The sequence below is a fragment of the Podarcis muralis genome, chromosome 1, assembly GCF_964188315.1.
Source record: "Podarcis muralis chromosome 1, rPodMur119.hap1.1, whole genome shotgun sequence".
NCBI lineage: Eukaryota > Metazoa > Chordata > Lepidosauria > Squamata > Lacertidae > Podarcis > Podarcis muralis.
This window is the reverse complement of record NC_135655.1, coordinates 9257593-9284701: the sequence shown is the minus strand read 5'-3', so window position 1 is coordinate 9284701 and position 27109 is coordinate 9257593. Positions and strand designations below refer to the sequence as shown.

At 46.4% G+C, this 27109-nt stretch overlaps 1 protein-coding gene across 2 annotated transcripts in view; it reads right to left on the bottom strand.

The window, feature by feature from the left end:
* MNAT1 (MNAT1 component of CDK activating kinase) overlaps positions 1–17725 on the bottom strand; it is a 139497-nt gene extending 121772 nt beyond the window's left edge. Inside the window, exon 1 of one of the 2 annotated variants that reach the window (XM_077922380.1) lies at positions 17520–17725. In XM_077922380.1, the coding sequence (XP_077778506.1) occupies positions 17520–17608 (89 nt within the window). In that variant the 5' untranslated portion in view covers positions 17609–17725. The remainder of the gene's footprint in view (positions 1–17519) is intronic. The other variant, XM_028739599.2, reaches the window with a different exon arrangement.
* Positions 17726–27109: the final 9384 nt, after the last annotated feature.

The window sequence follows — 27109 nt, the reverse complement described above, 5'->3', positions numbered from 1 at the left end:
ATAATCAGTTCAAAGCCTCTGTAATAAGAACAGGCCTATCTCGCACATCCGTACGTCTATGTGTTTATTTTAAAAACTTTACTCTTTGGGTTGGGAGAGGAAACGGGAGGTCACTGGCAATGATTATGCTGACATTAACCAGTAGGGATGATTATCTTTGAAATGTTTGCTAATGTTCCTTTAAACTTCCAGTGAAATTGTTGTAAGACTAAGAAAGCGTCATCATGACGCAATCACAAGGATGGCCCCTTCAGTCCTTCAATACCTCAAAGGTCTCACACAAGGAGATGCATACAGGTATAAAATCCTACTGTTTGCAGTATGCCTCTAAATCAGGCTTCCTCAACCTCGGCCCTCCAGATGTTTTGAGACTACAATTCCCATCATCCCTGACCACTGGTCTTGCTAGCTAGGGATCATGGGAGTTGTAGGCCAAAAACATCTGGAGGGCCGAGGGTGAGGAAGCCTGCTCTAAAACATGGAAGAAAAACTCTCTAACAGCCGCCAAACCACACAGATGCACTGTAAAACAAATAAAGGTAAAGGTAAAAGAGCCCTAGACGGTTAAGTACACTCAAGGGAGAATATGGGGTTGGGGCGCTCATCTTGGTTTTCAGGCCAAGGGAGCCGGTGTTTGTCTGCAGGAAGTGTTCCTGGTCATGTGGCCAGCATGACTAAACAGCTTCTGGTGCAACGGAAACAGCAAGACGGAAGCCAGAGCGCACGGAAACGTCGTTTACCTTCCCACCACAGTGGTACCTATTTATCTACTTGCACTGGTATGCTTTCAAACTGCTACGTTGGCAGAAGCTGGGATAGAGCAACGTGAAACAAATAGGACACGGGCAACAGAAAAGCAGGCAACACTCCCACTACAAAAACAGGTCACACCCATCTGTCTCAAGAGACAATGGAGTGCACTTCCGCAGGTTAAGTCAAACCGCTGAGGAATCACAGCATCTGCTGTAGCTGCAGAGACCGGAAACTCGTAACCGCTGCCTCCCGTGTTGTTTTTGCTGCATTTAGCAGCACTGACATGACTTCTCTGGAGCGCAAGCCTGGACAGTGTGTCTAGAGGTCCTTGGGTGCCCAGGTGACAAGACGCACACACCCGGCCTTGCTGATGTGGTCCAAAGGAAAGCAGAACAAGACGTTTGACACCAGCTTGGCTACAGGAGTTCCCAGAAGGAGGCATACAAGGCACCATCCAACTATCTTAGGGACTCTGCTCCAGATCTGTGAAGCCTTTTCTTCTTCCAAAAATATCCCACAAGGCAATGGAGGCTTAGGATCAGAGTTTTCCTTCTTCTAGATGGGCTAACTTTCCAGGTTGATGAGCCCCACCTGCCCCTCATTTCCCGCTACAACACGTCCTCTCAATCTGTCAAAACCTGTCTTTGTGGGTATGCACACACATATATACCCAAACCAACTTAAAGAAACTAGGAGGGGAGCCTTGGCAGGTGCCCATGAATATAAATATTATGATCCTGGTATGAATGATCAAGAGACATTGACGTGCAGTGGTACCTCGGGTTACATACACTTCAGATTGCATACGCTTCAGGTTACAGACTCCACTAACCCAGAAATAGTACCTCGGGTTAAGAACTTTGCTTCAGGATGAGAACAGAAATCGTGCTCCAGCGGCACTTTAGCCCAGTGTTCCCCAACCTTGGGCCTCCAGCTGTTTTTTGGACTACAACTCCCATCATCCCTCGCTAGCAAGACCAGTGGTCAAGGATGATGGGAATTGTAGTCCAAAAACAGCTGGAGGCCCAAGATTGGGGAACACTGCTTTAGCCCATTAGCGAAAGTGGTGCTTCGGGTTAAGAACAGTTTCAGGTTAAGAACAGACCTGCAGAATGAATTAAATACTTAACCCGAGGTACCACTGTATTATGGCCCAAGTTTTTGCTTATTAATGGTCAATTCGATACAGTGGTGCCTCGCAAGACGAATGCCTCGCAAGACAAAAAACTCGCAAGACGAAAGGGTTTTTTGTTTTTTGAGCTGCTTCACAAGACGAATTTCCCTATGGGCTTGCTTCGCAAGACGGAAACGTCTTGCAAGTTTGTTTCCTTTTTCTTAAAACCGTTAATACAGTTGCGACTTGACTTCGAGGAGCAACTCATAGAACGCGGTGTGGTAGCCTTTTTTGAGGTTTTTAAAGACTTTGGTGATTTTTGAAGCTTTTCCAAAACTTTCCCGACACCGTGCTTCGCAAGACGAAAAAAAATCGCAAGACGACAAAACTCGCGGAACGAATTAATTTCGTCTTGCGAGGCACCACTGTACCTCCTAATGAGCTGAGGCATCTGAGCACCCAGCATCCCTGTGCTACATACAAAGAGATGCTTCCCACGTTACAAGTAAGAGAAGTTCCCGTCTGTCTGCCTTATGTCTCTATGCAGTGCATAGAAGAAGAACCAAGTATATCTATATTTGCATCCAAAGATACAATTGGCACTTGCTTTCAGCCACAACTCTTCGTCTCAGATATTACAGTGCTCTCTTTTTGGAGAAATGAGTCGGACAAATGGGAACTTTCATTGTAATGGGTGGTATTTGATGCTAGCCCTACTCAGAGTAGACCCATTGACTGTAATGGACATTGCTAACTTAGAATGTTCTCGAAGCTACCAGCATGAGTTTGACCAAACTGCGGGAGGCAGTGGAAGACATGAGTGCCTGGCGTGCTCTGGTCCAGGGGGTCATGAAGACTCAGACACGACTAAACGGCCAAACAACAACAACAACTTAGAATCATTAGTTTCAATGGGTCTGGGCTCTGAGTAGGACTTCACTGAATACAACCTGTGGTGGGATGATGAGCTGCTTGTGCGTAAAATGCAAGTCCCTCAGAGTTTGATCAGGTTTTCAAACCTCTGCCTGTGACGGAGCCCCTCCGGCATGGCTGCGTCAATCGCTAGTAGTATCCGAAAGTGGTTGCTTTCGGAAACGTTTCCAACATAAAAGCTCTTTCACGGAAACACGTCTTCTGGACTCTCTGCGTGACAGTTTCCGGCGAGGCGTGGGTGTCCCTATAGGAGGTCCTGAGACCTCTCCACTGTTTTCGCTGGAAACGTCTCTGAGCCACCCCTCCGACTCACTTTCCCTGGAAGTTCCTGCTCGCCCCCTACTGGTTCCCTCTTCAGCTGCTCCGTCTCTTTCAACCTGAGGGAGCCTTTGCACCTCCTGTCCTTCCGATGGCAGTTCCCTGACATCCACCTCCCCTCCAGGGCCCCCTTCCCCCCCTCCCGTCTCCTCCCCTCCGGGCTGGGAGGAAGTAAAACCCCTGAAAGAACCTTCCTCATCGTCCGAAGTTTCGAACACTTCCCTCCACCTGCTACTGTCCCTCGTCTCTCGATACTCCTCGTCTTCGGAGTCTATTCCCTCTTCCAACTCCGACTCCGTGAATCCTTCCATTTCCTGTTCCTCGTCGGTGGTGCCGAAGTACTCCCTCCTAAACCTTTCTACCGGCTGTGGTTTCCTAGGGAATCTTTGGTGGAACGTTTCTGTTAAAACCTCGTCATTGACCTCCCCTGCAGTCACCCAGGTGTTTTCTGACTCCGGTTCCCCTTCCCACGCCACCAAATACTCTACCTGATTTCCCTTCCACCTGGAATCGAGGATTTCCGCTACATGGTTGCTGCGTTCCCTCTCTTCCAAGGCTGGTCCCCTGACGTGCTCCCCTTCACGTCCCCCCCTGTATGGTGACAGTAACGACCTGTGGAACACTGGGTGCAATTTCATGTGGTTGGGTAACCGGAGTTTGAAAGCCACCGGGTTGACCTGCTGAATGACCTCAAAGGGTCCCAATCTTCTGGGCCTCAATTTCTTACAACCCCCTTTGAACGGCAACCCTTGGGTTGACAGCCACACTTGATCCCCCACCCTTATGGTTTCACCTTCCCTTCTGTTCTTGTCTGCCTGCTTCTTATATTGTGCCTTGGCCCTTTCTAAGTTGAGCTGGAGCTGATGATGGATCGCTTCCATCTCTTCTACAAAATGTTCAGCCGCTGGAACGCTCCATCTCTCCCCTCCCTCCCCTGGAAATGCCCTGGGGTGACACCCGTAATTAGCCAAAAAGGGGCTCATCCCTGTGGACACATTCTCCGCATTATTGTAGGCAAATTCTGCCAGCGCCAACTTTTCGACCCAATCGTTCTCTCTGTCATTGACATAACACCTCAGATATTGTTGAAGAATGCCATTTGCTCTTTCCGCCTGCCCGTTGGTTTCAGGGTGCCGGGCCGTTGAAAAATTGACTTCCACGTGCAGCAAGCTCATGAGCTTCCTCCAGAACCTGGAAGTAAATTGTTTGCCGCGGTCCGAGATCACCCTCAAGGGAGCCCCGTGCAACCTAAAGATGTGTTCTACAAACAACTTCGCTGTTTCTTCCGCTGTGACTGCATGTGAGCATGCTACAAAGTGGCACATCTTTGTTAACAGGTCTACTACTACCATGATGGCTGTTTTCCCCTTGGACTTCGGCAGATCCGTCATAAAATCTATTGATACCGCTTCCCAAGGCCGTTCTGGTGTGGGTAATGGTTCTAATAACCCTGCCGGCGCCCGTCTTTCCCCTTTGGCTCGCTGACATTGGTCACACCCTCTTACATACTCCCTTACATCTTCCCTCACCTTGGGCCACCAGAATTCCCTGGTAACCAACCCCATGGTCTTGTGTTGCCCAAAATGTCCCGCCGTGGGACTATCGTGCAACTGCTTGAGTACTCTCCCCCTCAATTCACCTTCGGGTATATACAGTGCCCCTTTGTAATACAATGCCCCATTTCTTTCCTCAAAACCTTCGGGGCTCTCGCCCTCCCCCCTGAGTCCTCTGAGCTTATCCTGGGCATATTCATCATTTTCCGTTTCCTCTACCAGTTCTCGTTGCCCCACCAGCGCCGCCCCACACACCCAGCGGTCCTCAGGGATGACATGTCTCTCTTCAATCGCCCCCTCCCCCTCCCAATACTCTGGTTTGCGTGAGAGAGCGTCCGCCCTGACGTTTTCTGGACCTGGCACATAACAAATTTCAAAGTTGAATTTAGAGAATTCCTGTGCCCATCTCACTTGTCGTTGGTTGAGCACTCGAGCTGTTCTCCAATACTCTAAATTCTTGTGGTCGGTGCACACTTGCACCTTGTGTTGTGCCCCAATTAATAAATGTCTCCACCTCCGGAACGCTTCGTGAATGGCAAGTAGTTCCCTGTCATACACCGTGTAGTTCCTCTCGGATTTATTCAGCTTCCGCGAGAAGAAGGCACACGGTCTCCACTCTGACATACTCCTCCCCGGTTGAAGAAGTACCGCCCCTACCGCCCGGTCGGACGCATCGGTTTCCACTCTCATGGGTTTTCGTAAATCCACATGCAGAAGTTGTTCTTCCGAGGCGAAAGCCCTTTTCAGTTCTTCAAATGCTCGCTCCGCCTCCGCCGTCCAAACAAATTTCTTCTTGCTGCTGAGGCAGTCGGTGATGGGCGCCGTCAAGTGGGCAAAGTTCTTGATGAACTTCCGATAAAAGTTCCCAAACCCCAAGAATCTTTGCACATCCTTCTTGGTCTTCGGTGTCTTCCATTCCAGTACCGCTTGGACCTTGCCTGGATCCATGGCCAATCCCTTGTCTGACAAGCGGTACCCCAGGAATTCCACCTCCTTGGTATGAAACTGGCACTTCTCCAGTTTCACCCACAGCTGGTTGGCTTGCAGCCTGCCCAACACTTCTCGAACGTCCCTCACATGCTGCTCCTCATCCTCCGAATACACCAACACGTCGTCTAAAAAGGCCACACAGTTCTTGTAGAGCAAAGGCCCCAGAACGTGGTTAATAAACGCTTGAAAGCACGCGGAGCCTCCTTGTAGACCGAAGGGCATAACGAGGTATTCAAAGGCTCCCAAAGGGGTGAACATGGTGGTCTTCCATTCATCTCCCTTCCTTATGCGTATCAGATTGTACGCCCCCCGCAGGTCCAGCTTTGTAAAAATCTTTCCCTTCCTTACCCTGGTCAAAATGTCATCAATACGGGGCATAGGGAAAGCCAGGGGTTCCGACACTGCATTCAAGGCCCTGAAGTCACACACAAGTCTCGGCTTATCTGTGTTTTTTTTGTCCACAAAAAACACTGGGCTGCCCCCCACCGCTCGGGACTCTCTGATGAAACCTCGCTTCAGGTTTTTGTCAATGAACTCCCTCAGCTCCTGCATCTCCCTGTCGGACATGGCGTACAGCTTGCCCACTGGGAGTTGGGCCCCAGGGAGTAGGTTGATTTGACAGTCAAAGGGTCTATGCGGCGGCAGTTTGTCTGCTTCCCTTTCGCTGAATACGTTGCTCAGATCTGCGTATTGCGGGGGCACCTTCCCTCTGCCCATTACTTCCATCCCGGCTAGGGTGACTCTGTCTCCGCCCTGAACCTTCCCCTGCTTGCAGTGTTCTAGGCAATGCGCTGACCCAAAGGAGACCACCCTCTGATGCCAGCCCACTAGCGGATCGTGTAGCGCCAGCCAGCTCATCCCCAAAATGATGGGAGCTCCTCCCAAGGTGGCCACATTAAACGCTATCCGTTCGGTGTGCCTTGCCACCCTCATTATCATCGGGACAGTCTGTTGGCTAACTTCTCCTCCCAACAGCTCTCTGCCATCAATCGTGGTCACCTGCAAGGGATTACTTAAAGGGATGGTCTGTATCTGGTGCTCAGCTGCAAACTCCTTACTCATAAAATTACAGGAGCTGCCTGAATCCAAAAGCGCCTTGACCTGTAGGGGGTGTCCATTTGGCAGCTCTAGTGACACTTCTATCACTAAAGCAGGTCTGGGTGGTTCTGGCGTGGGCACTTTCACTGCTCTTTGGCCTGGCTGCTGTGCCCCGACGGTGGCAGCCAGGCGTTGGCTTTTACTTGCTCCTTGTTTTCCTCCTCCCTTTCCCCCACAGCTCCTGCCATCCCTTGCCATTCCTTTCTTTGTGGGCAGACTCTGGCAAAGTGCCCTGGCTGTTGGCAGAGATAACATTTCTTGGCGCTCTTTCCCTCCTTCTTCCGCCCTTCACTGGGATTTGAAACTGCGCGCGCCCGCGCTGTTCCAACTTCCATCGGCTCTGCCGGCGGGAAAGGTGGCTCTGGAATGTCCGGAATGCGCAGTTCCCTCCAACGTTCTCCTTTCCCTTCCCGCCTTTCCAAAGCTCTCGCTTCCTGGCGCGCTCCTATGGCCAGCGCGGATTTGGTCAGCTGATCCATAGACTCCGCCCTTGGCCCCCGGGAAAGTTCATCTTTAACGGCCGAAGAAAGCCCCTCTTCAAAAAGCATTTGGATGGGTTCCGCCGATAGGTCCCACCCCAATTTATGAATCAGCATAGTAAACTCAGTCCAGTACTCACGGACAGATCGGCTCCCCTGTTTGCAAGCCATTAACTGCCTTCGTACCACCCCCTGCTCAATGTCACTGGAAAACATCAGGTCCATGGCACGAAAAAACTTCCTCGTGTCCTTTAGTATCTCATTATTCACTGCCATCAGGGGTCGAACCCAATCCTTCGCCCCCCCTTCGAGATGGCCAATTACAAAAGCCACTCGCGATTCCTCGTCGGGGAAGTCATCATACTGCAGGTTGAGAGCGTATTGCATCTCAGTTCTAAAGGCATGATAGTTTCTGGGATCTCCCCCGAATTTCTGCACCAATCCTGGCACCTTTCTGGCTATCGAGGTGGTTTTCTCCTTTCCCTTTTCTGCATCCTGAGCCCTCCTCTCCTCAAGCCTCGCCGTTTGCATGGCCAGCTGGATCTCCAACGCCCTGTACCTTTCTTCCAGGCTTGGACCTCCTCCAGCTGCTCCTGCTCCTCCGGTTCCGGCTGGGTCGCTCATGATGCCGCTGCTTGCACAAGCTGGCTTTCAGGGACTTTCGGATTGCTGTGGTGGGATGATGAGCTGCTTGTGCGTAAAATGCAAGTCCCTCAGAGTTTGATCAGGTTTTCAAACCTCTGCCTGTGACGGAGCCCCTCCGGCATGGCTGCGTCAATCGCTAGTAGTATCCGAAAGTGGTTGCTTTCGGAAACGTTTCCAACATAAAAGCTCTTTCACGGAAACACGTCTTCTGGACTCTCTGCGTGACAGTTTCCGGCGAGGCGTGGGTGTCCCTATAGGAGGTCCTGAGACCTCTCCACTGTTTTCGCTGGAAACGTCTCTGAGCCACCCCTCCGACTCACTTTCCCTGGAAGTTCCTGCTCGCCCCCTACTGGTTCCCTCTTCAGCTGCTCCGTCTCTTTCAACCTGAGGGAGCCTTTGCACCTCCTGTCCTTCCGATGGCAGTTCCCTGACACAACCCAATGTGACTTTGAGCACATTATAACCCATCATTCCACATGCAGCAAACAGATTATGATTCATGCATTTATTAATGCATTTATTCTTCTAAACAAAAAAAAATTCCTTCCAGTAGCACCTTAAAGACCAACTAAGTTAGTTCTAAGGTGCTACTGGAAGGAATTTTTTTTGTTTTGACTATGGCAGACCAACACGGCTACCCATCTGTAACTTTATTCTTCTAAGTTTTTCCAAAACTTAGAAGCCTATCTGAATTCCCTATCATTCTTCTCAAACCAGGAATCTTTACAGACTGACCTTCCAAGCCGCACTGTGTCAGGTAAGGAAATGGCCAACATCTTTCCTGAGCTGAGTTTTCATGTATGCTCCAGGCTGCCTGAAAGAGGACTTTAAAAAAATTAAATAAAAAAAACCCTACAAGATACACCAACCTGCTTTAAGTAATCACCATTGTTTATCCAACTCCAGCTTTCACAGACAGCATCTCCCAAGAGTGACCACAAAGGATGATTAGGATGTTGCTACTTCTACAGTCATAGATGTCATAGAACAAACACACCATGAGGGCTAGAAAATTGCTGCCATGTTTTGAGAGAGAACTCGAATGCAAATACTATTCACTCCTGCACAAATTGCACAGACCTCAAGAGGAATAACCAAGGGAGTAGAGTTAAGCATGCCCTTGGATGCCTCCAAGATGGTTGCCTGAAATTAAAGCTGCAATTTAGACCTCTCAACCTCTAATGGCTTACTATACTGAGTACTTTCCTTCAAGTCAACAGGAACGGTGAAATCAGGTCTGGACTAGCTGACAATAAAAAACGTGTTTCAGATCAAGTAATCGCAAGCAACAGCACTATTAGCTTTGGCCCTTTTCTCAGTGCCAAAGACTTCTGCATTTAAGGTAATCGTTGTAGTTCAAAGTCCCCTTCTTCTTCTTCTTTTGAACTGTAGCCACAGAGAGCCACAGAAGATGTCAAAGCAATCAGATCTTCTATTTTTAAAACTGTACATCTTGGAGATTGCAACTTTCTCTCTCTCTCTGGATCACATTTGCAGCTGATACAGCCTTCCTGAAACAATAGTGCTGCATCTGCTTTTGCTGACCGAGTGGTTGACCTTCAAGGAATATGGTACAGCAGTGCCCCCCCCCCAAAAAAATCTGATAGCAAAAGCATGCTTTTTCTTCTTCCTTCCGCATTAGAAAAAGCACAGGCCCACTTATTCTCAGAAAGTGTTGCTTTTAAGCATGAAAGAGAAAAGGCTACCAACCTGCCTGCCCCTGTACAGATCACATCTGGGGAAATTCTATTCATGGCAATACACCCTACAAAATACCACAGGGTAGTGATGGCTGTTTTGCAGAATGCCCTTTCATGTTCCATACATGAAGCAGCAGCCATTAGTTGCTTCAAACTTATCTTTTTGCCCAGGCGTTCCCCAATCCATAAGACTGGATATTGCTTTATGCCTCTGAATTTTTTGTTTAAATTCACTTTTATATCCTTCGCTGTGTTTTCATATTGCTGGTTTTAGGCTGGTTTTTTTTTTTTTTATCATCATCAAACCTTTTATTGGCATCACATACAAACTTCCAAAACAAATCAATACAGAATGACCACTTCCCCAGTGGCACAAAACATTTGCTAAAAGAAAGGAGGCAGAGAGGTCTATCATCACAGGTTTTTTTTTTTAATGATATTTTGTTCTGGGTTTTTTAAGATGGTACACTGCTTAAAAGAATCCTGAAATATTAAGCAATATATAAATGCTTTTAAAGAAAGAAAGAAAAGAACTGGGCTTATAGCAGTGGCAGGAAACCTCAGGCACAGGGGCAAAATGCAGCCCTCTGGCCCTCTCTATTCACACCTGTAAGGATATCAGGGGGTTGTTGTTGTTTAGTCGTTTAGTCGTGTCCGACTCTTCGTGACCCCATGGACCAGAGCACGCCAGGCACTTCTGTCTTCATGTCTTTGTCCATGGAGTTTTCTTGGCAGGGATACTGGAGTGGCTTGCCGGTTCCTCCTCCAGGTAGATCACATTTGGTCAAAACTCTCCACTATGACCTGTTCATCTTGGGTGCCCTGCACGGCATAGTTCATAGCTTCTCTGAGTTATTCAAGCCCCTTCGCCACGGCAAGGCAATGATCCATGAAGGGGGTTACTCGAGAGCAATCAGGCAAATGCCTCCCTGGTCGGCTGTAAAGCCTCGTTATTGGTGCCAAAAAGATCTTCACCATGCAGAGCGCCACTATTCCGTGGCCCGCTCATTCACTGGCAGAATCTGTGAGTGGGTGGTCCTTAAACCTTCCCCAGCAGAGTGGTTTTTTGATGCCCAGTCTGCGCTTCCCCTCTCTGCGCGGAAGCCTACTGCGCAGGGAGGGCGTGGGTAACGGAGGACCTCTCTCCTCCCCGCTTTGCCCAGGCAAGGTGTCCTGGCACCGCCTCGCCTCCTCCGAGCCCTGAAGCTCCTCTCCACTGGAGGCGTGGTTACTCTCCTCCGCTGAGGAGGTGCTGCTTCCCACGATCTTTGGGGGCTCTCTGTAATCCATCCGGCTTTTCCCCTCTCGCCCCTGAGCAGATGGCAGTTCCCTGACAACAAACAACCTTGTACATTTTTGCCTTGCTGGCCTTGAACTCAAGCATGCCTGGATGGAGCAAAGCAGGTGTGAGAGTGTGGGTAGATCAGACTTTTTGCCCATCTTGTCAAGCCTGGTGCCCTCCAGCTGTTCTAGACTAAACTCCCATCATCCATAACCCGCATGGCCAATGGTCAAGGATGACTGGGGTTGTAGTCTAAAACACTAAATATGCAGACTGAATTCTCCTTCAGCCCTATAGTAGGGTCCACTTGATGCAGTACGTCTTCTGGAACGGTTAAATACTCTACCCGAAGAGGGCTGAAAATAGTGGGAGAGTGCTGCAAGGCTTGGGTAACAGGCTGGTGCGAACTTCAGTTTGGTGTAAAAAGAAAATGTTAAAAGAATTATTTGAGAATGCAGTCTACGGCCTCATCCAATACTACATAGATTAAGCAGCCTTGTATGCTGCTGGAGCATCTTGGAGGAAGGACAAGATAAAAAAGTAATTTTAAAATTATGTAGGTAGACTTTTTTTTAAAAAAAGTGTTCCACAATTAGGCAAGATCAGACAAGCCACACAGATTAATTTGATCTGCAGATTTTATGCAATTAGCAGAGTTCAGCGACTCTTGGATCAGAATTTAGTGTAGGATTTTGATTTTATCATTTAAAATAAAGAATTATTTCTGACAAGCTTTACGGATGTGGTGGACCGGCCTTCTTCTTCCTCTTTGATATGGGAGGGGGAAAGGAACAGGTCCAATTTTTAACTGGTGGGTTTTTTAAATATTTCTCTATATATTTTACCCCATGTAAGAGATCTGGCCCCTGACTTTTAGAGACCATGTGGCACATTTTACAACCAACCATAAACCTCATTTCCACAGTCCTGTTCAACACAACAGTCTTCACATTAATTAGATGTATTTTTTTCCCCTTTGTGCAGTATTTCCTTTCCATTTTCTTTCTTTTTAGTGCCTGCAAGACAACTCATAAAGCTAAACTTTCCCAGCTAAGGTTCATTACAAGCAATGAAACTTAAGGAGGAAGTATTAAGTGATAAGCCTGTGGTCTTCCATAAAGCCAGCCTGGCAAGCACACACTCAGATGGGCAACCAGACATTGTCATGCTCATACACAGTTTTTCCCCTCTTGGTTAAACACAAAGGATAAGAACCAACCAAAGTTTAAGGGCATTCAAGACCTACTGATTTAAACCGGAGAGACTCAAGCACAAGCTCAGCTCTCCCACTGAGTGCTTAATTTCTACTCCATCAGCTTTCCCCAGTCTACTTGCCTTGCAGGCAGCTTGGACTACAACTCCCATCAGTCTCAGCAAACACAACGCTGGCTGGGGCAGATGGGAGCTGTAGTCCAAAGCATCTGGAGGGCAGCAGGTTGGCAAAGGATGGGCCTGATAAGCTGAGTCCTAAAATTAAAGTGAAAGTGATGTACACAGAAATCTGGACCAAAAAACCCCAGTAAAAATGTACCATAAAACCAAACACTACCTTAAAACGCATGCTGGAAAAATACAGTTTTAGTCATGCACCTGAAGTTCAGCAAAGAGGGTGCCAGTCTAGGAGGGCGTTCCACAGGATTGGGCCCACTACAGTGGACGCTCAGGTTGTGATCAAGATCTGTGCGGGAGGCATGTTCGCAACCTGCAGCGTTCACAACTCGCAGCGCCGCGTCTGCGCACGCGCAGGTTGCAATTCAGCGCTTCTGCGCATGCGCAAAGCATGATTTAGAACTTCTGCGCATGCGCGAGCGCCGAAACCCAGAAGTAATCCATTCTGGTACGTCCGGGTTCGGCGCAGTGCACAACCCAAAAACACACAACCTGAAGCGTCTGTAGCCCGAGGTATGACTGTACAATGACTGCATATTCTTGCTGACCCTGTACTGAGCCACAAATAAGTAAGCTCCTTCCCTGCCCGAGCTTGAAGCTGGTGAGGAAGGCACAGAATGCCTATCCCCACAGCTGCACTGGTCCTTGGAAGAGTCCCATGATGTCACAACCAGGACCTCAGCCCTACGCATTGCGCATGTTTTTAATGTGAGGGAGCATCCAGTTATGAAGGTCCCCGCGTAGCCCACAAATTTTTAGTTGTGCTCAACATTGCCTGTGCCTCACCTGTAATGCGTTATTTTTGTAAATTTTCTGTTCTAGGGCCTTCCTTGTCAAGCTCACCAGACGGTAGTTACCTGGGTCTTTCTTTTTCCCCTTTTTGAAGATAGGGACAACTTTTGCCCATCTCTAGTCTGTTCTCCAAGAATTCTCAAAGATAATAAACAAAGGCAATGAAATTACATCCACAAGTTCCTTTAGCACCCTTGGATGCAGCTCATCAGGCCCTGGAGATTTAAATTCATTTAAAGTGGCTAGGTCCTCTCTTACTACCTCTTTTCCTATCTTGGGTTGCAGCTCCCTCCTTACATCATTAATTTTATTATCACCAGATATCAAGCACAAAAGTAGTCCTGTTTCTATGAGCAAAGATGCTCACATATTACTAGTGCCAAGAGAGAACCATTTACGGTATACTGCCAATAGGGTTTAAGCACTGTGCCTACTAGTGTTGAGATACAGTGTATTACTAGCAGCCCTACTCTATAAAAAGACATAAAATTCCACACAATATTACACTTCAGGGCAATCATTGAAAGCAATCCCGTGCAGTATGCACTGTATTTTCAGACTTTGAAGGCATTCAATAGTAGTCAGGAGATACAAATTGCTTAAAAATTGGCCTTTTTAAAAATATAAATGTCTTTGGGAAGGACAATCTGGGCCTAATGAGAGACTTTCGAAACAATAGTGCCTGGTGTTTGTTTGTTTCATTACTAGAACAGGACAATTCCAAAGGACAATGTAAGACAAGTAGCGTTGACTTTGATTTAACCTGTTATAAATTGCTTTCATTTGATATTTGCTGATTGATTTTAAACCTGATTCAAGTAAAAAGATCAATCACATTAAATTGAAAAAGGGGGAAAAGAGGTCCAAAGTGAAAAGAGAGAGCTGGCCACCATTCATCTAAAGACACACCTCATATCTTTATTAGAGTTGGGCAACACATTTAGTCAGGGAATCTCTGGAAGAAAGACCATGAATAATCTGATTTTGCTCATGACAGATGAAGTGCTAATGGCTTGAAACTCATCATCTGAAGAAGTGTGCATGCACACAAAAGCTTATACCCAGAACAAACTTTAGTTGGTCTCTAGGGTACTACTGGACAATTTTTTAATATATATTTTTCGACTTCTTGATCAAGACAGAATCCCACCTGGAGAATCCAAGTACAATTTAACAGCACATATCAAGTGAGACACCTTCAGAATATTTTTTATTCAAGGAATTCCCTGGAATACTGTTGCCCAGAATGTAATTACTACAACTGCCATATGGGCTTTCAGTTTGAAGAAACCATAATTATCTCCACCATTAGTAATACATTTGCATAGATCTAATATATTTGCTTCACATGTATTATACTGATTATCCACACTCTGCCATCGTCTCTCGAGACACACCGATGCCAACAAGGCAAGATTTGAACCAAGGGCCTCCAAGCCCATGCTCATAATTTGCATTGTATTGTTCTTGAGACAGGAAACTTGTAAGATGCTCTGGTTTCTCTTTAAAAAGAGAGTGGATCATAAATTTCCCACAATTTCTATAATAAACAAAGTACTGCTTAAAGTGATGGTGCTGTAATAAATAAAAATTGTTGGAATATCAAGCAACAACTAAATCTTACTTTACTAATACATCCTCTTCTAATCTATCAAGGAGGCATTGGCCTGGTTAACACATAATAACTTTAAGCCATTGTTTGTTTAGCCTAACTTTGGTTTCTCTATATTGTTTCAGGCAAGAACCTTTCCAAGAAGACACCAGGGACTGAACTTGTGACCTTCTGCACATGAAGCATAAAAACATCAGACGAACATACCTCCACATGTGGTGGGAGTGTCCCAAAATCCAACTATTCTGGACAACAGCCATACAAGAAATATGTAAAATAACCAAGCAAGTATTAGAAATCACCCCAGAATTGGCCCTACTAAACATCTTCCAAGACAACAGTGCCCACTTACACCACAAAGAACTCATAACCCACCTACTCTCAGCAGCCAGAAACATCATAACCAGACACTGGAGAGACCTGTCAGGAATAAGCATGGACCAATGGTACCAAATAGTATGGGAAACAGCCTTACTAGAAAAATTAACCAATAAACTGAAACTGACATGGGGACAAATAGAAGAAGACGCCTTTACCCCGGTATGGCTCCCTTTTATCACATACACAGTCCAATAAGACAATGACAAAAATCCACCAACAGCATACAAATCAATATGGCTAACCTGATCCCAAACACCCACCCACCCCACTCACACATGAAAACAAAGACCACCACAGCCAACCACAAATGAACTGCCACACCCTAGGCCAACCCCAACCTCTCTCACCACCAAAGGAACACAAGTGAACAGCAGAGAACCTACACGTGCAACACTGACACAAAACCCCACATATATTAAGTAAAATAGAAACATCACCACCCAACCCCACCCATCTGCACCATCCCCCCTCTCTGCACTTCTCTCTGCTATTGCTATTGCTATTGCTATTACTATTAGTAGTAGTAATATTTATGAAATTTCTACAACGCCTTCCATCCAGGATCACAGGACAGTTTACAATATAAAAGCACAAAAATGCATAACATAGTAACAAACAAATACAATAAACCCCTCACGTAGTTTTGTTTAGTTAGACAAAGGCCTGGGAGAAGAGGATGTTTTTCGCACCTAAAGATATGTAACAAAGGCTCCAGGCAAGCCTCCCTGGGGAAAGCATACCACAAGCAGGGAGCCACCACAGAAAAGGCCCATTCTCATGTTGCCACCTTCCACAGAGGAGGGCCTCCGATGACTTCAGGGTCTGGGTCAGTTCAGTCCTTGAGCCATTTAAGGCTTTATATATCAAAACCAGCACTTTGAATTGGGCCTGGAAACTAACCGGCAGCCAGTGCAATCTAGCCAGGACTGGAGTTCTATGCTAAAACCGCTTTGCCCGGGGAAGCAACCTCATTGCTGAATTCTGCACCAGCTGAAGTTTCCAAATCCACTTCACATGCAGTCCCACAAGTCACAGAGGTAAATAACTACAGTTTTTAGAAGACATCTGTCTTGGGATGTTTTTCATGTCTGATACTTTTTTATTATATTCTGTAAGCCACCCAGTGTGGCAGGGGCAACCCAGTCAGATGGGCAGGGTACAAATAACAAAACTATTATCATTGATATCCTTATTGTACTTTTACATTTGCTGGTAGCTGCCCAGAGCAGCTGGGGCAACCTGGTCTGGTAGGTGTGGTACAAATAACAAAATCATTATTATTATTATTCTAATGCCTTGCAGTTATCTAGCCTACAGGTTTTTACCAGACCAGAGGCAGTTATTAATAGTAGCATTTTTGTACCTGAACCGGAGGAGAGTCAACTATTAATTTTAGTACCTGCCTGTTGTGATTCTACGATTCCCCTTGGCTTTTTGCAAGGGGGTTTGGTGAGATGGCCTTTTGCGGTCCCTTCCATTCTATGCCTATATCTATATATCTATATCTATATGAACAACAACACCTGCTTGCTGCGATTGTATGATTCCCCTTGGCTTTTTGTAAATGGGTTTGGTGAGATGGCCTTTTGCAGTCCCTTCCATTCTATACCTATATCTATCTAACTACAGTGGTACCTCAGGTTACATACGCTTCAGGTTACAGACTCCGCTAACCCAGAAATAGTACCTCGGGTTAAGAACTTTGCTTCAGGATGAGAACAGAAATCGTGCTCCGGCAGCACTTTAGCCCATTAGCTAAAGTGGTGCTTCAGATTAAGAACAGTTTCATTTTATGAACGGACCTCCGGAACAAACTAAGTACTTAACCCGAGGTAAAGGTAAAGGAGACCCCTGACCATTAGGTCCAGTCGTGGCTGACTCTGGGGTTGCGGCGCTCATCTCGCTTTATTGGCTGAGGGAGCCGGGGTACAGCCTCCAGGTCATGTGGCCAGCATAACAAAAGGTACCACTGTATATATCTATATCTATCTATCTATATCTATATAAACAACAACACCTGCTTGTTGTGACTGTACAATTCCCCTTGGCTTTTTGCAAGGGGGTTTGGTGAGATGGCCTTTTGCGGTCCCTTCCATTCTATGCCTATATCTATCTATCTATCTATCTATCTATCTATCTATCTATCTATCTATCTCTATCTCTATCTCTCTATATATAAACAACAACACCCCCAGAATATGTTATATATGTGTGTGTGTGTGTGTACACACACACACACACACACACATACATATATATATATATATACATACACACACACACACACATATATATATATATATATTATAGAATTTATATAAAATGGGATCTCTCTCTGTGTGTATACACACACACATACACACACACACACACACACACACACACACACGTACACAGCCCATTTTATGCAGCAGCTAACAGACAAGGATTACTGCCGCCCCGAGCAACTCGCCCCCCCCCCCCAGGCCAGCAGCACTTACAGCGTGTGGCCGCAGACGTTGACCATGAGCTTGAGGGAGGGGTTCCTGTACTTGGTGGTCTTGCAGCGGGGGCAGCCCTGGTCGTCCATGGCGGCTGGGCCTCCGCTCCCTTCCCCCTCGCCCTCCTCCTGGCGCTGCAGCTACTCCTCGCCGCGCCTCAGCATCGCCTGGCAACTCCGGCCAGCGGCGTCCCTCCGCAAACAACGCCCGGGCGGCTCCGAAGCCTCGGGAACAACAGTTCCGCCTGGCAGAGGGCGTGGAGCGGGGGAAGGAAAGCCGCGCCGCACAGAGAGCCCGACGGCTGACTTCTTTGAATTGTAGACTTGGAGGTTGTGATGGGCAGTTGTCTTTCCACAAGAGCCCAGGCTGATGCCGAAATCCGGCACCGTCTGAGCTGGGCGAGTGCGGCTTTGAGGAGTGGGACCTTCGCAGGGAAAGCAAAATGCTTCTTTACCAAGCTATTGTCCTACCAGCCTTACTGTATGCTTGTGAAACATGGGCAACTTATAAACGCCATCTCCAGCTCCTTGAAAGATTCCATCAATGGCCATAGCTGTCAACCCTTTTTTTTAAGGGAAATTCCCTTATTCCAAATAGGATTCCTCACAAGAAAAGGGAAAAGTTGACAGCTATGTCAATGGCATCTCCGGAAAATTTTGCACATCACTTGAGAAGACAGGCGAACTAATGCCAGTGTACCGGAAGAAGCAAAGATCACCAGAGTTGAAGCAATGATTCTTCAACATCAGCTTTGTTGGACTCCTCATGTTGTGCGGATGCCTGATGATCATCTTCCAAAGCAACTACTCTATTCCAAACTTAAAAATGGAAAGTGTAATGCTGGTGGTCTGCAAAAGAGGTTTAAAGACTCTCTCAAGGCAATTTTTTAAAAATGTAGTATGTTTAGTCGTGTCCGACTCTTCTTGACCCCATGGACCAGAGCACGCCAGGCACTCCTGTCTTCCACTGCCTCCCGCAGTTTGGTCAAACTCATGCTGGTAGCTTCGAGAACACTGTCCAACCATCTTGTCCTCTGTTGTTCCCTTCTCTTTGTGCCCTCCATCTTTCCCAGCATCAGGGTCTTTTCCAGGGAGTCTTCTCTTCTCATGAGGTGGCCAAAGTATTGGAGCCTCAACTTCACGATCTGTCCTTCCAGTGAGCACTCAGGGCTGATTTCCTTAAGAATGGATCAGTTTGATCATCTTGCTGTCCATGGGACTCTCAAGAGTCTCCTCCAGCACCATAATTCAAAAGCATCAATTCTTCGGCGATCAGCCTTCTTTATGGTCCAGCTCTCACTTCCATACATCACTACTGGGAAAATCATAGCTTTAACTATACGGACCTTAAAATGTAGTATAAACACCAACAATTGGGAAACACTGGCCTGCGAGCACTCCAGTTGGAGAGCAGCCTTTTACCAAAGGTGTCATGAGCTTTGAAGACACTTGAACTCAGGACGAAAGGGAGAAATGTGCTAAGAGAAAAGCACGCTTGGCAAATCCCACCGTGATCAACTCCCACCCAAAAACCTATGTCCCCACTGTGGAAGGACGTGTGGATCCAGAATTGGCCTCCACAGTCACTTACGGATTCATTATTAAAACCGTGTTTATGGAAGACAATATTACTCGGCTACGAGTGATCGCCAAAAAAGAAGAAGAGACTTGGAGGGGGGCAGCCAGGATTTATTGGGGGGGTGGAGGAAGGATACCCACCTGTCCTCTTGGGCGCAGCCAAGGAAGGGCAGCTTCTAAATCCATCAGAATCCATCTAATACATATTTAAGAAATCAAGACCGCAAACTTTTTTTTAGAAAGGAATGGGCGTGGTTTATTGAGTATTTGCAAAACAAACCTGGAAACAGATTAAGACAGGGTTCTTGTAACAACCTGCAGGTTGATATAGGAGATCTATATTAGAAGAGACGCATAAAAGAATGACTTAAGACAGGAGTAGGCAGGAAAGGGTAAAAATGAATGTAAAGAACCACAGAAAAAGGGGGAAAACCTGTGTTTATTAAGATTTTCTCAAGAACAGAGAATAGGTCTATAGGGCAAAGATTGGGGGCCAGTAGCTTTCTAGCCAGCAGGAGCAGTGATTAGGGACGATGAGTCCTGCAGTAGTTGGAGGTCCGCATGGCTGCTATATGAGAAGGGTTCATGCTAAATGACTGGCTTGGTACTGGGAGTTGAATTTAGGGCACGGCCTAAGTACCTTATGGATTGCGTCTGTCTTGGCAGCAATCTACAAGGCGCTTGAGGATCTGTCGGACTAGTCCAGATGGCAGATGGAAGAGAAAGACGTCTCATATAAAATACAATTGGTGGCTTCTGAGCAGAACAGTCACAGCCGCTTTTATACATGAAAACTGATTTGCAATCTGTACTGCCAATCCAAGTTAATAAATTTGCTAGGATCATACATCTGATGTCCTTTCCCATTCCAAACACCTCCGTGAAACCGGTGTCTGATTCTGATTCACAAAACGTGGGGAATGTACCCGTCTCTGCTGCGGTGAGGAGCTGAACCCAGGAGCAACGATCTACCGTGTCCGTGGGTGAAGGGAAATGTTTTAAGAAAATGAATGAACTCTTCCCAGACAGAGAAAGGAACGGCTGATCAAACATACTTTTTTTTTAAAGGAAGCTGTTTTGTTCTCACTCCTGTGTGCCATACTCAAGTGCCTCTTGTGCAACAACTGGGTATTACGCACTATACATTTCAAACACATATAAAGCCTTGACACACACAGAAATGATCCTGAGAACCGTACTTTGTTAATGGTGCTGGAAACTACAGTTTCCATGATTCTTTACAGGGAGAGGTATATTTTCAGTGTAGAGAGTGTACTGTATAGGCAACCTCACTCCCACTTAACTGAATCGCGTTTACTCGAAAGTAAACATACATAGAGTTGTAGCCTTGCAGTTTACTCCCATATATGCTTCCTTAGAGGATGCGGGTGGCGCTGTGGGTTAAACCACAGAGCCTAGGGCTTGCTGATCAGAAGGTCGGCAGTTCAAATTCCCGTGACGGGTGAGCTCCCATTGCTCGGTCCCTGCTCCTGCCAACCTAGCAGTTCAAAAGCACGTCAAAGTGCAAGTAGATAAATAGGTACCGCTCTGGCGGGAAGGGAAATGGCGTTTCCATGCGCTGCTCTGGTTCGACAGAAGCGGCTTAGTCATGCTGGCCACATGACCCGGAAGCTGTACGCCGGCTCCCTCGGCCAATAAAGCGAGATGAGCGCCGCAACCCCAGAGTCAGCCATGACTGGACCTAATGGTCAGTCTTTATCTTGACCTTTATGCTTCCTTAGACTTAAAGCTCCAGTTCTGTGTACCAATATTTGAGAGGACAAAGGCTGCAAGCCTATGGTTCAGCTGGGAATACGGTAAGTCCCTTTACAGTTAATGAAACTTATTTCTGAGTAGAAATATGCTGCATAAAATTGTGCTATTAAGTCCTACTACAAACTATGAGTTTGGGGAAGCTTACTTGCAAATAAATGTGTTTAGAGTTGCAGCTATGATGGTGTAATCCAGGGGTATTCAAAATAGTACCAGCCAGGTGTTGTTATTGTTTTGGACTCCAACTCCCATCAACCACTGCAAGCATGGCCATTGGTCTGGAATGATGGGAGTTGTAGTTTTAAAAAATGGTGGTGGTTAGCACTTGCCTGCAGCTGACAGAATCCATTATGAGAATCTGCACAAGAGAGTGGCGGCAGCAGCCAGGAGTTCAGTGTTATGTACACTGTGACTTGAGGTTGCAAAGATAGCAGCTTTGTATTTAGACACAACGCGCTCTCTGTTTATACTGCACTCTTTTAAGCACTGTCTTTCGTAAATCCAAAATCAAATAAATAAATGTCATGCCACTACTGGTACAGGAGCATTGCAACAAAAAAACGGGAGATTCTTCCAAAGTTAAGTTTGGCACATTTAGACCGCAATCCTATGCACAATTTCCTGGGAGCAACACACACAATGTAATAGGCTGTTTTTGACTATGTAACTTCTATATCAAACACAATTCAACATCTAATATCTCACAAAGTGGGAGAGCATCCCATTGAAAAGCAGGACTTGCTTCTATGTAGACACACATCAGAATGTGGTTTAAATTTCATTTTAAAGTGCCTAACTTTGACTGGACTGCATCATTCTTTGCCTTCTTGAGCTGGTCTTTATGATGACACTTTTGGTTTTAATACATTGCTGTGCTTTCCAACATTGGTGGTGGGCAGAAAGTAATTTGGGATTGGGGGGGGGGGCAATTTTGCAATAGATTGACAAGGGTTTCGGACTCCTAAGAATTTAACAACTTTTTTTCTTTCTTCCTAAATTAGGCATTGGGAGAAAACCAGGAGTGGATTTTTGGCATGTAAGGATTCTGAACTCAGTTCAGGTTCATAGAATCTTAGAGTCGGAAGGATTCTGAAAACGAATTCACGGTTAAGCAATTTCTCAAATGCTCCTTGTAACTGAACACTGCTGGACACTTGTGTCTTCAGAGGAGGAGGAGGAGGAGGAGGAGGAGGAGGAGGAGGAGGAGGAGAAGAAGAATTTTGATTTGATATCCCGCTTTATCGATTGGTTCAAAATTGGGAAAGGAATACGACAAGGCTGTATTTTGTCTCCCTGCTTATTTAATTTATATGCAGAATACATCATGCGAAAGGCTGGGCTGGATGAATCCCAAACTGGAATTAAGATTGCCGGAAGAAATATCAACAACCTCAGATATGCAGATGACACAACCTTGATGACAGAAAGTGAGGAGGAATTAAAGAACCTTTTAATGAGGGTGAAAGAGGAGAGCGCAAAATATGGTCTGAAGCTCAACATCAAAAAAACGAAGATCATGGCCACTGGTCCCATCACCTCCTGGCAAATAGAAGGGGAAGAAATGGAGGCAGTGAGAGATTTTACTTTCTTGGGCTCCATGATCACTGCAGATGGTGACAGCAGCCACGAAATTAAAAGACGCCTGCTTCTTGGGAGAAGGGCAATGACAGGCCTAGACAGCATCTTGAGAAGTAGAGATGTCACCTTGCCAACAAAGGTCCGTATAGTTAAAGCCATGGTCTTCCCAGTAGTGATGTATGGAAGTGAGAGCTGGACCATAAAGAAGGCTGATCGCCGAAGAATTGATGCTTTTGAATTATGGTGCTGGAGAAGACTCTTGAGAGTCCCATGGACGGCAAGAAGATCAAATGCATCCATTCTTAAGGAAATCAGACCTGAGTGCTCACTGGAAGGACAGATCGTGAAGCTGAGGCTCCAGTACTTTGGCCACCTCATGAGAAGAGAAGACTCCCTGGAGAAAACACTGATGCTGGGAAAGATGGAGGGCACAAGGAGAAGGGGGCGACAGAGGATGAGATGGTTGGATAGTGTTTTCGAGGTTACCAGCATGAGTTTGACCAAACTGCGGGAGGTAGTGGAGGACAGAGGTGCCTGGCGTGCTCTGGTCCATGGGGTCACGAAGAGTCGGACACGACTAAACAACAACAACAACAAATCCCGCTTTATCACTACCCGAAGGAGTCTCAAAGTGGCTAACATTCTCCTTTCCCTTCCTCCCCCACAACAAACACTCTGTGAGGTGAGTGGGGCTGAGAGACTTCAGAGAAGTGTGACTAGCCCAAGGTCACCCAGCAGCTGCATGTGGAGGAGTGGAGACGCGAACCCGGTTCCCCAGATTACGAGTCCACTGCTCTTAACCACTACACCACACTGAACAGGGTAGGGACCTTTAGAAGCAGGCAATCTCTTGGGTCCTCCAGTGGGAGACTTGCTTAAGAACCCTTGGAGCTGTTAAAGGAGGAGGAGGAGGAGAATTTATTTATATGCCACCTATCTGGGTTTCCCCAGCCACTCTGGTCATCTTCCAACAAATGAAAACGTCAAACACAGGGTTGTTTCAGAAGCCTTCTAAAAGTCAGATAGTTGTTTATGTCCTTGACAGCTGATGGAAGGGTGTTCCACAGGGCAGGTGCCACTACCAAGAAGGCCCTCTGCCTGGTTCCCTGTGACCTCACTTCTCGCAGTGAGGGAACCGCCAGAAGGCCCTCGGAGCTGGACCTCAGTGTCTAGGCTGAACGATGGGGGTGGAGACGCTCCTTCGTACAGGGCCACCACACCCTCCAGAATACTGGCACTGGAAGGCTGCATCTACAGACCCAGCGTTATCACACAGCATGTGAGTATGTAGTCTACTTGTGAGTAAGCAATCTCTGAATGAGCAGCTGTATATAAGGCATGCATATAAAGGCGTGGTTCTCAAAGAGTGTGGCAAAAGGATGACTGTGGCAGGAAGATTCAAGGACAACTAAAGAAACATTTAAAACTGCAGTATAGTTTAGTAACAACAACAAAAATATTTGCAGAAGATGTTTTGTTGTTTTCTTTTGTTTTGCAGTAGAAGTACGCCACTGGATTCTTTTTGGATATACAACCGGAAACAGTATCTGCGCCTCTCTTCAAGAGCATTGGTTAATCTTCTACAGTTCCCTACGATGTATTGCTCTGAACAAGGATTTTCAACTCTGACAAATACAAAAAATCAGAAAAGAGAAAGGCTATTATGTGTTGATGAGGAGATGAGAGTTTATCCATCTCAGATTAGACCTAATATAAATAAGATTACCCAGCAAAAGCAAACACACCTCTCATTGAGTTTGTATACATACTTAAGATATATATATAACAGGCTCATTTATAATTATATTTTGGTAATGATTTATGTTCTGCTGCACGCCTATGCACATTTAGTGGACTCAGTGTCACGTGTGTCTAGATTGCAGCCTTATCTGAAGTAAGCCCTTTTGAAACTCAGTGGAGTTCCCTGCCAAGAAAATACCTTTGGGGGTTACGATCAGGGTTTATTCTAACATGCAGCTAGACGCATCTTGTGTAGAGTCACGGAAATTGTGCAGTGTGAAATAAGCTTGTGCTGCAGCTGGGCATCTGGGATTTAATAAGGAGCTAGGTAGAATCTAAAAAGAAGAGGAGAAAATGGATGAGAAAAGACAAAAAGAAATAGAAAATGTAAAAAAAAAAAAAGGAGTCTTTGTCCTTGCCAGCAAGGAACTCTTTCCAAAGGCAAAGTATTGTGGTTTAGTGTTCAGCAGTCTGTGGTCCAAAAACTGTCTCCAGCAGCTACAGTTCTCCGCAGGCCTTGAAGGACTCTTTTCAACTCAGCCTTTCAGTAGAACGTAGACCTGGTAGCCCAGTCAGTGATTTCTCCTTCAACAGACAGTTTGGCAAATCGCAGGATAGCGCACACATACACCCACCCGCCCACTCCCAGCCAACTATCATCTCAGCTCTTTGCATCCCTTTCCCATCCCTTCTCTGTCAAGTATAACAGCAGCTGCAGCCTGGCAAAGGTCTCTGCTGCGTCTTAGGCCGCGTTCCCACCATACCTTTATAGCACTATGATATCACTTTAAACAGGATGCGGTGGCGCTGTGGGTTAAACCACAGAGCCTAGGACTTGCCGATCAGAAGGTCGGCAGTTTGAATCCCGGCGACCGGGTGAGCTCCCGTTGCTCAGTCCCTGCTCCTGCCAACCTAGCAGTTCAAAAGCACCTCAAAGTGCAAGTAGATAAATAGGTACCGCTCCGGCGGGAAGGTAAACGGCGTTTCCGTGCGCTGCTCTGGTTCGCCTGAAGCGGCTTAGTCATGCTGGCCAGATGACCTGGAAGCTGTATGCCGGCTCCCTCGGCCAATAAAGCGAGATGAGCACCGCAACCCCAGAGTGGGTCACGACTGGACCTAATGGTCAGGGGTCCCCTTTACCTTTACCACTTTAAACAGGCATGGCTCCCCCCCCAAAGAATTATGGGAGTTGTAGTTGCTTAAATGTGCTGAGAGTTGCAAGGAAACTAACGTTCCTGTACAGAACTCCTGGTGAAGATGAATTGATTGTGAAACCACTCTGGAAACTGAAGCTCTGTTGGGGGAATAGGGGTTTCCAAACAACTCTCAACAGAATCATAGAAATGTAGAGTTGGAAGGGACCCCGAGGGTCATCTAATCCAACCCTCTGCAATGCAGGAATTGCAACTAAAGCATCCATGACAGATAGCTATCCAATCTCCGCTTGAAAACCTCTAAGGAAAGAGAGTCTACCACTTTTGAAAGGCGTCTGTTTCATTGTCAAACTGCTCTTGCTGTCGGAAAGTTGTTTAGTGTCAGAATTTCCTTTCTTGAAACTTGAATCCATTGATTTGAGTCCTACCCTCTAGGGCAGGAAAAAATAAGCTTGTTTCCATCCTCCATGTGAGAGCCCTATAGATATTTGAAGATGACATATCTCCTCTCAGTCTCCTCTAGGCTAAACATACCCAACTCCTTCAACCGTTCCTCATAAGGCTTGGTTTCCAGGCCCTTGATCATCTTGGTCACCCACTGCGTACTTTCCACCTTGTCAACTCCTATCCTGGAGAACTAATCTTTGAAGAAGACTTCTCCCAAATGGCAGGGCATGTGGACAGTTCAGAAGATAGCATCACAAGGCTGAGACCATTCCTCCTTTCCTCCGCTAGGCCCAGCAGACTGAACCAGGTAGACCAATAGGTGCAAGGTCACCAGACAAAAACTGAAGGACAGGCAGGCAGATCCACTGACATTAATAAGTTTGTTTTCCGGACCTTATTCCAGACAGTGTTGTAAATAATACATGGGTTAGAAGCAGCAGCAACCCTGCAGCTTTTGAGCAGCCATTTTGCGACGATCCTTCATTAACTCTTAGTAGACCGCAGCAGTAAAAGTAAACAGAACCTTCAATGTATTTTACAGGGAGAATAGTCATTTTGTAACAGACTGCAGATCCTAGTCACAAAAAAATAATATTTTGGGTGGGGGCTCAGCTTTATAGTTCTGTTTTGAGCAGGAAGGGAGTCTTGGTGCCAAACTGCAGGTTAAGAAAGGTAAATAATCTCTTTGCCCAAGAAACTGCGGCAGGCGACTCCCCTTACCTTACAGCATTCTTTTCAATGAAACTTTGCTTTTTCTTGCTCCCTCACTGTCTTTCTCATTTTCCCAAATTTCCAGCTTTCTTCCTGTGCTGTTTTCTTCTTTTTCCCTGCTTCTTTCTGTGTTAATTCTTGTTTTCTCTTCCCTCTTTCATTTTCTTTCTTTCATTTTGGGGATGGGCAGTATACTGGCTGCTTGTGAGGGGGGGGGTGTCAGAGCTTAGAATAAACCCTAATTACACTCCCATATTTTATCCCTCCAATGTCCACATAAGAGTGTAAGAAGATGGTGACTTACAGCGCCACCCTATGCTTGTCTACTCAGAAGCAAGCCCCATTCAGTTCAATGGGACTTCTAGATAAGTTGATACAGGATTTCACAGGATTCAGTCCCACAGACGTGCTTAATTGAGGTTGAGGAGCTCAATGGGGCTTACTTCTGAGCAATCCTCTACGCACTTTGGAGTAAGAACCGCTGAATTTAATGGCTCAGACTCCTAAATATATATGCATATATATGCATAATTATAGTGATGTATGGAAGTGAGAGCTGGACCATAAAGAAGGCTGATCGCCGAAGAATTGATGCTTTTGAATTATGGTG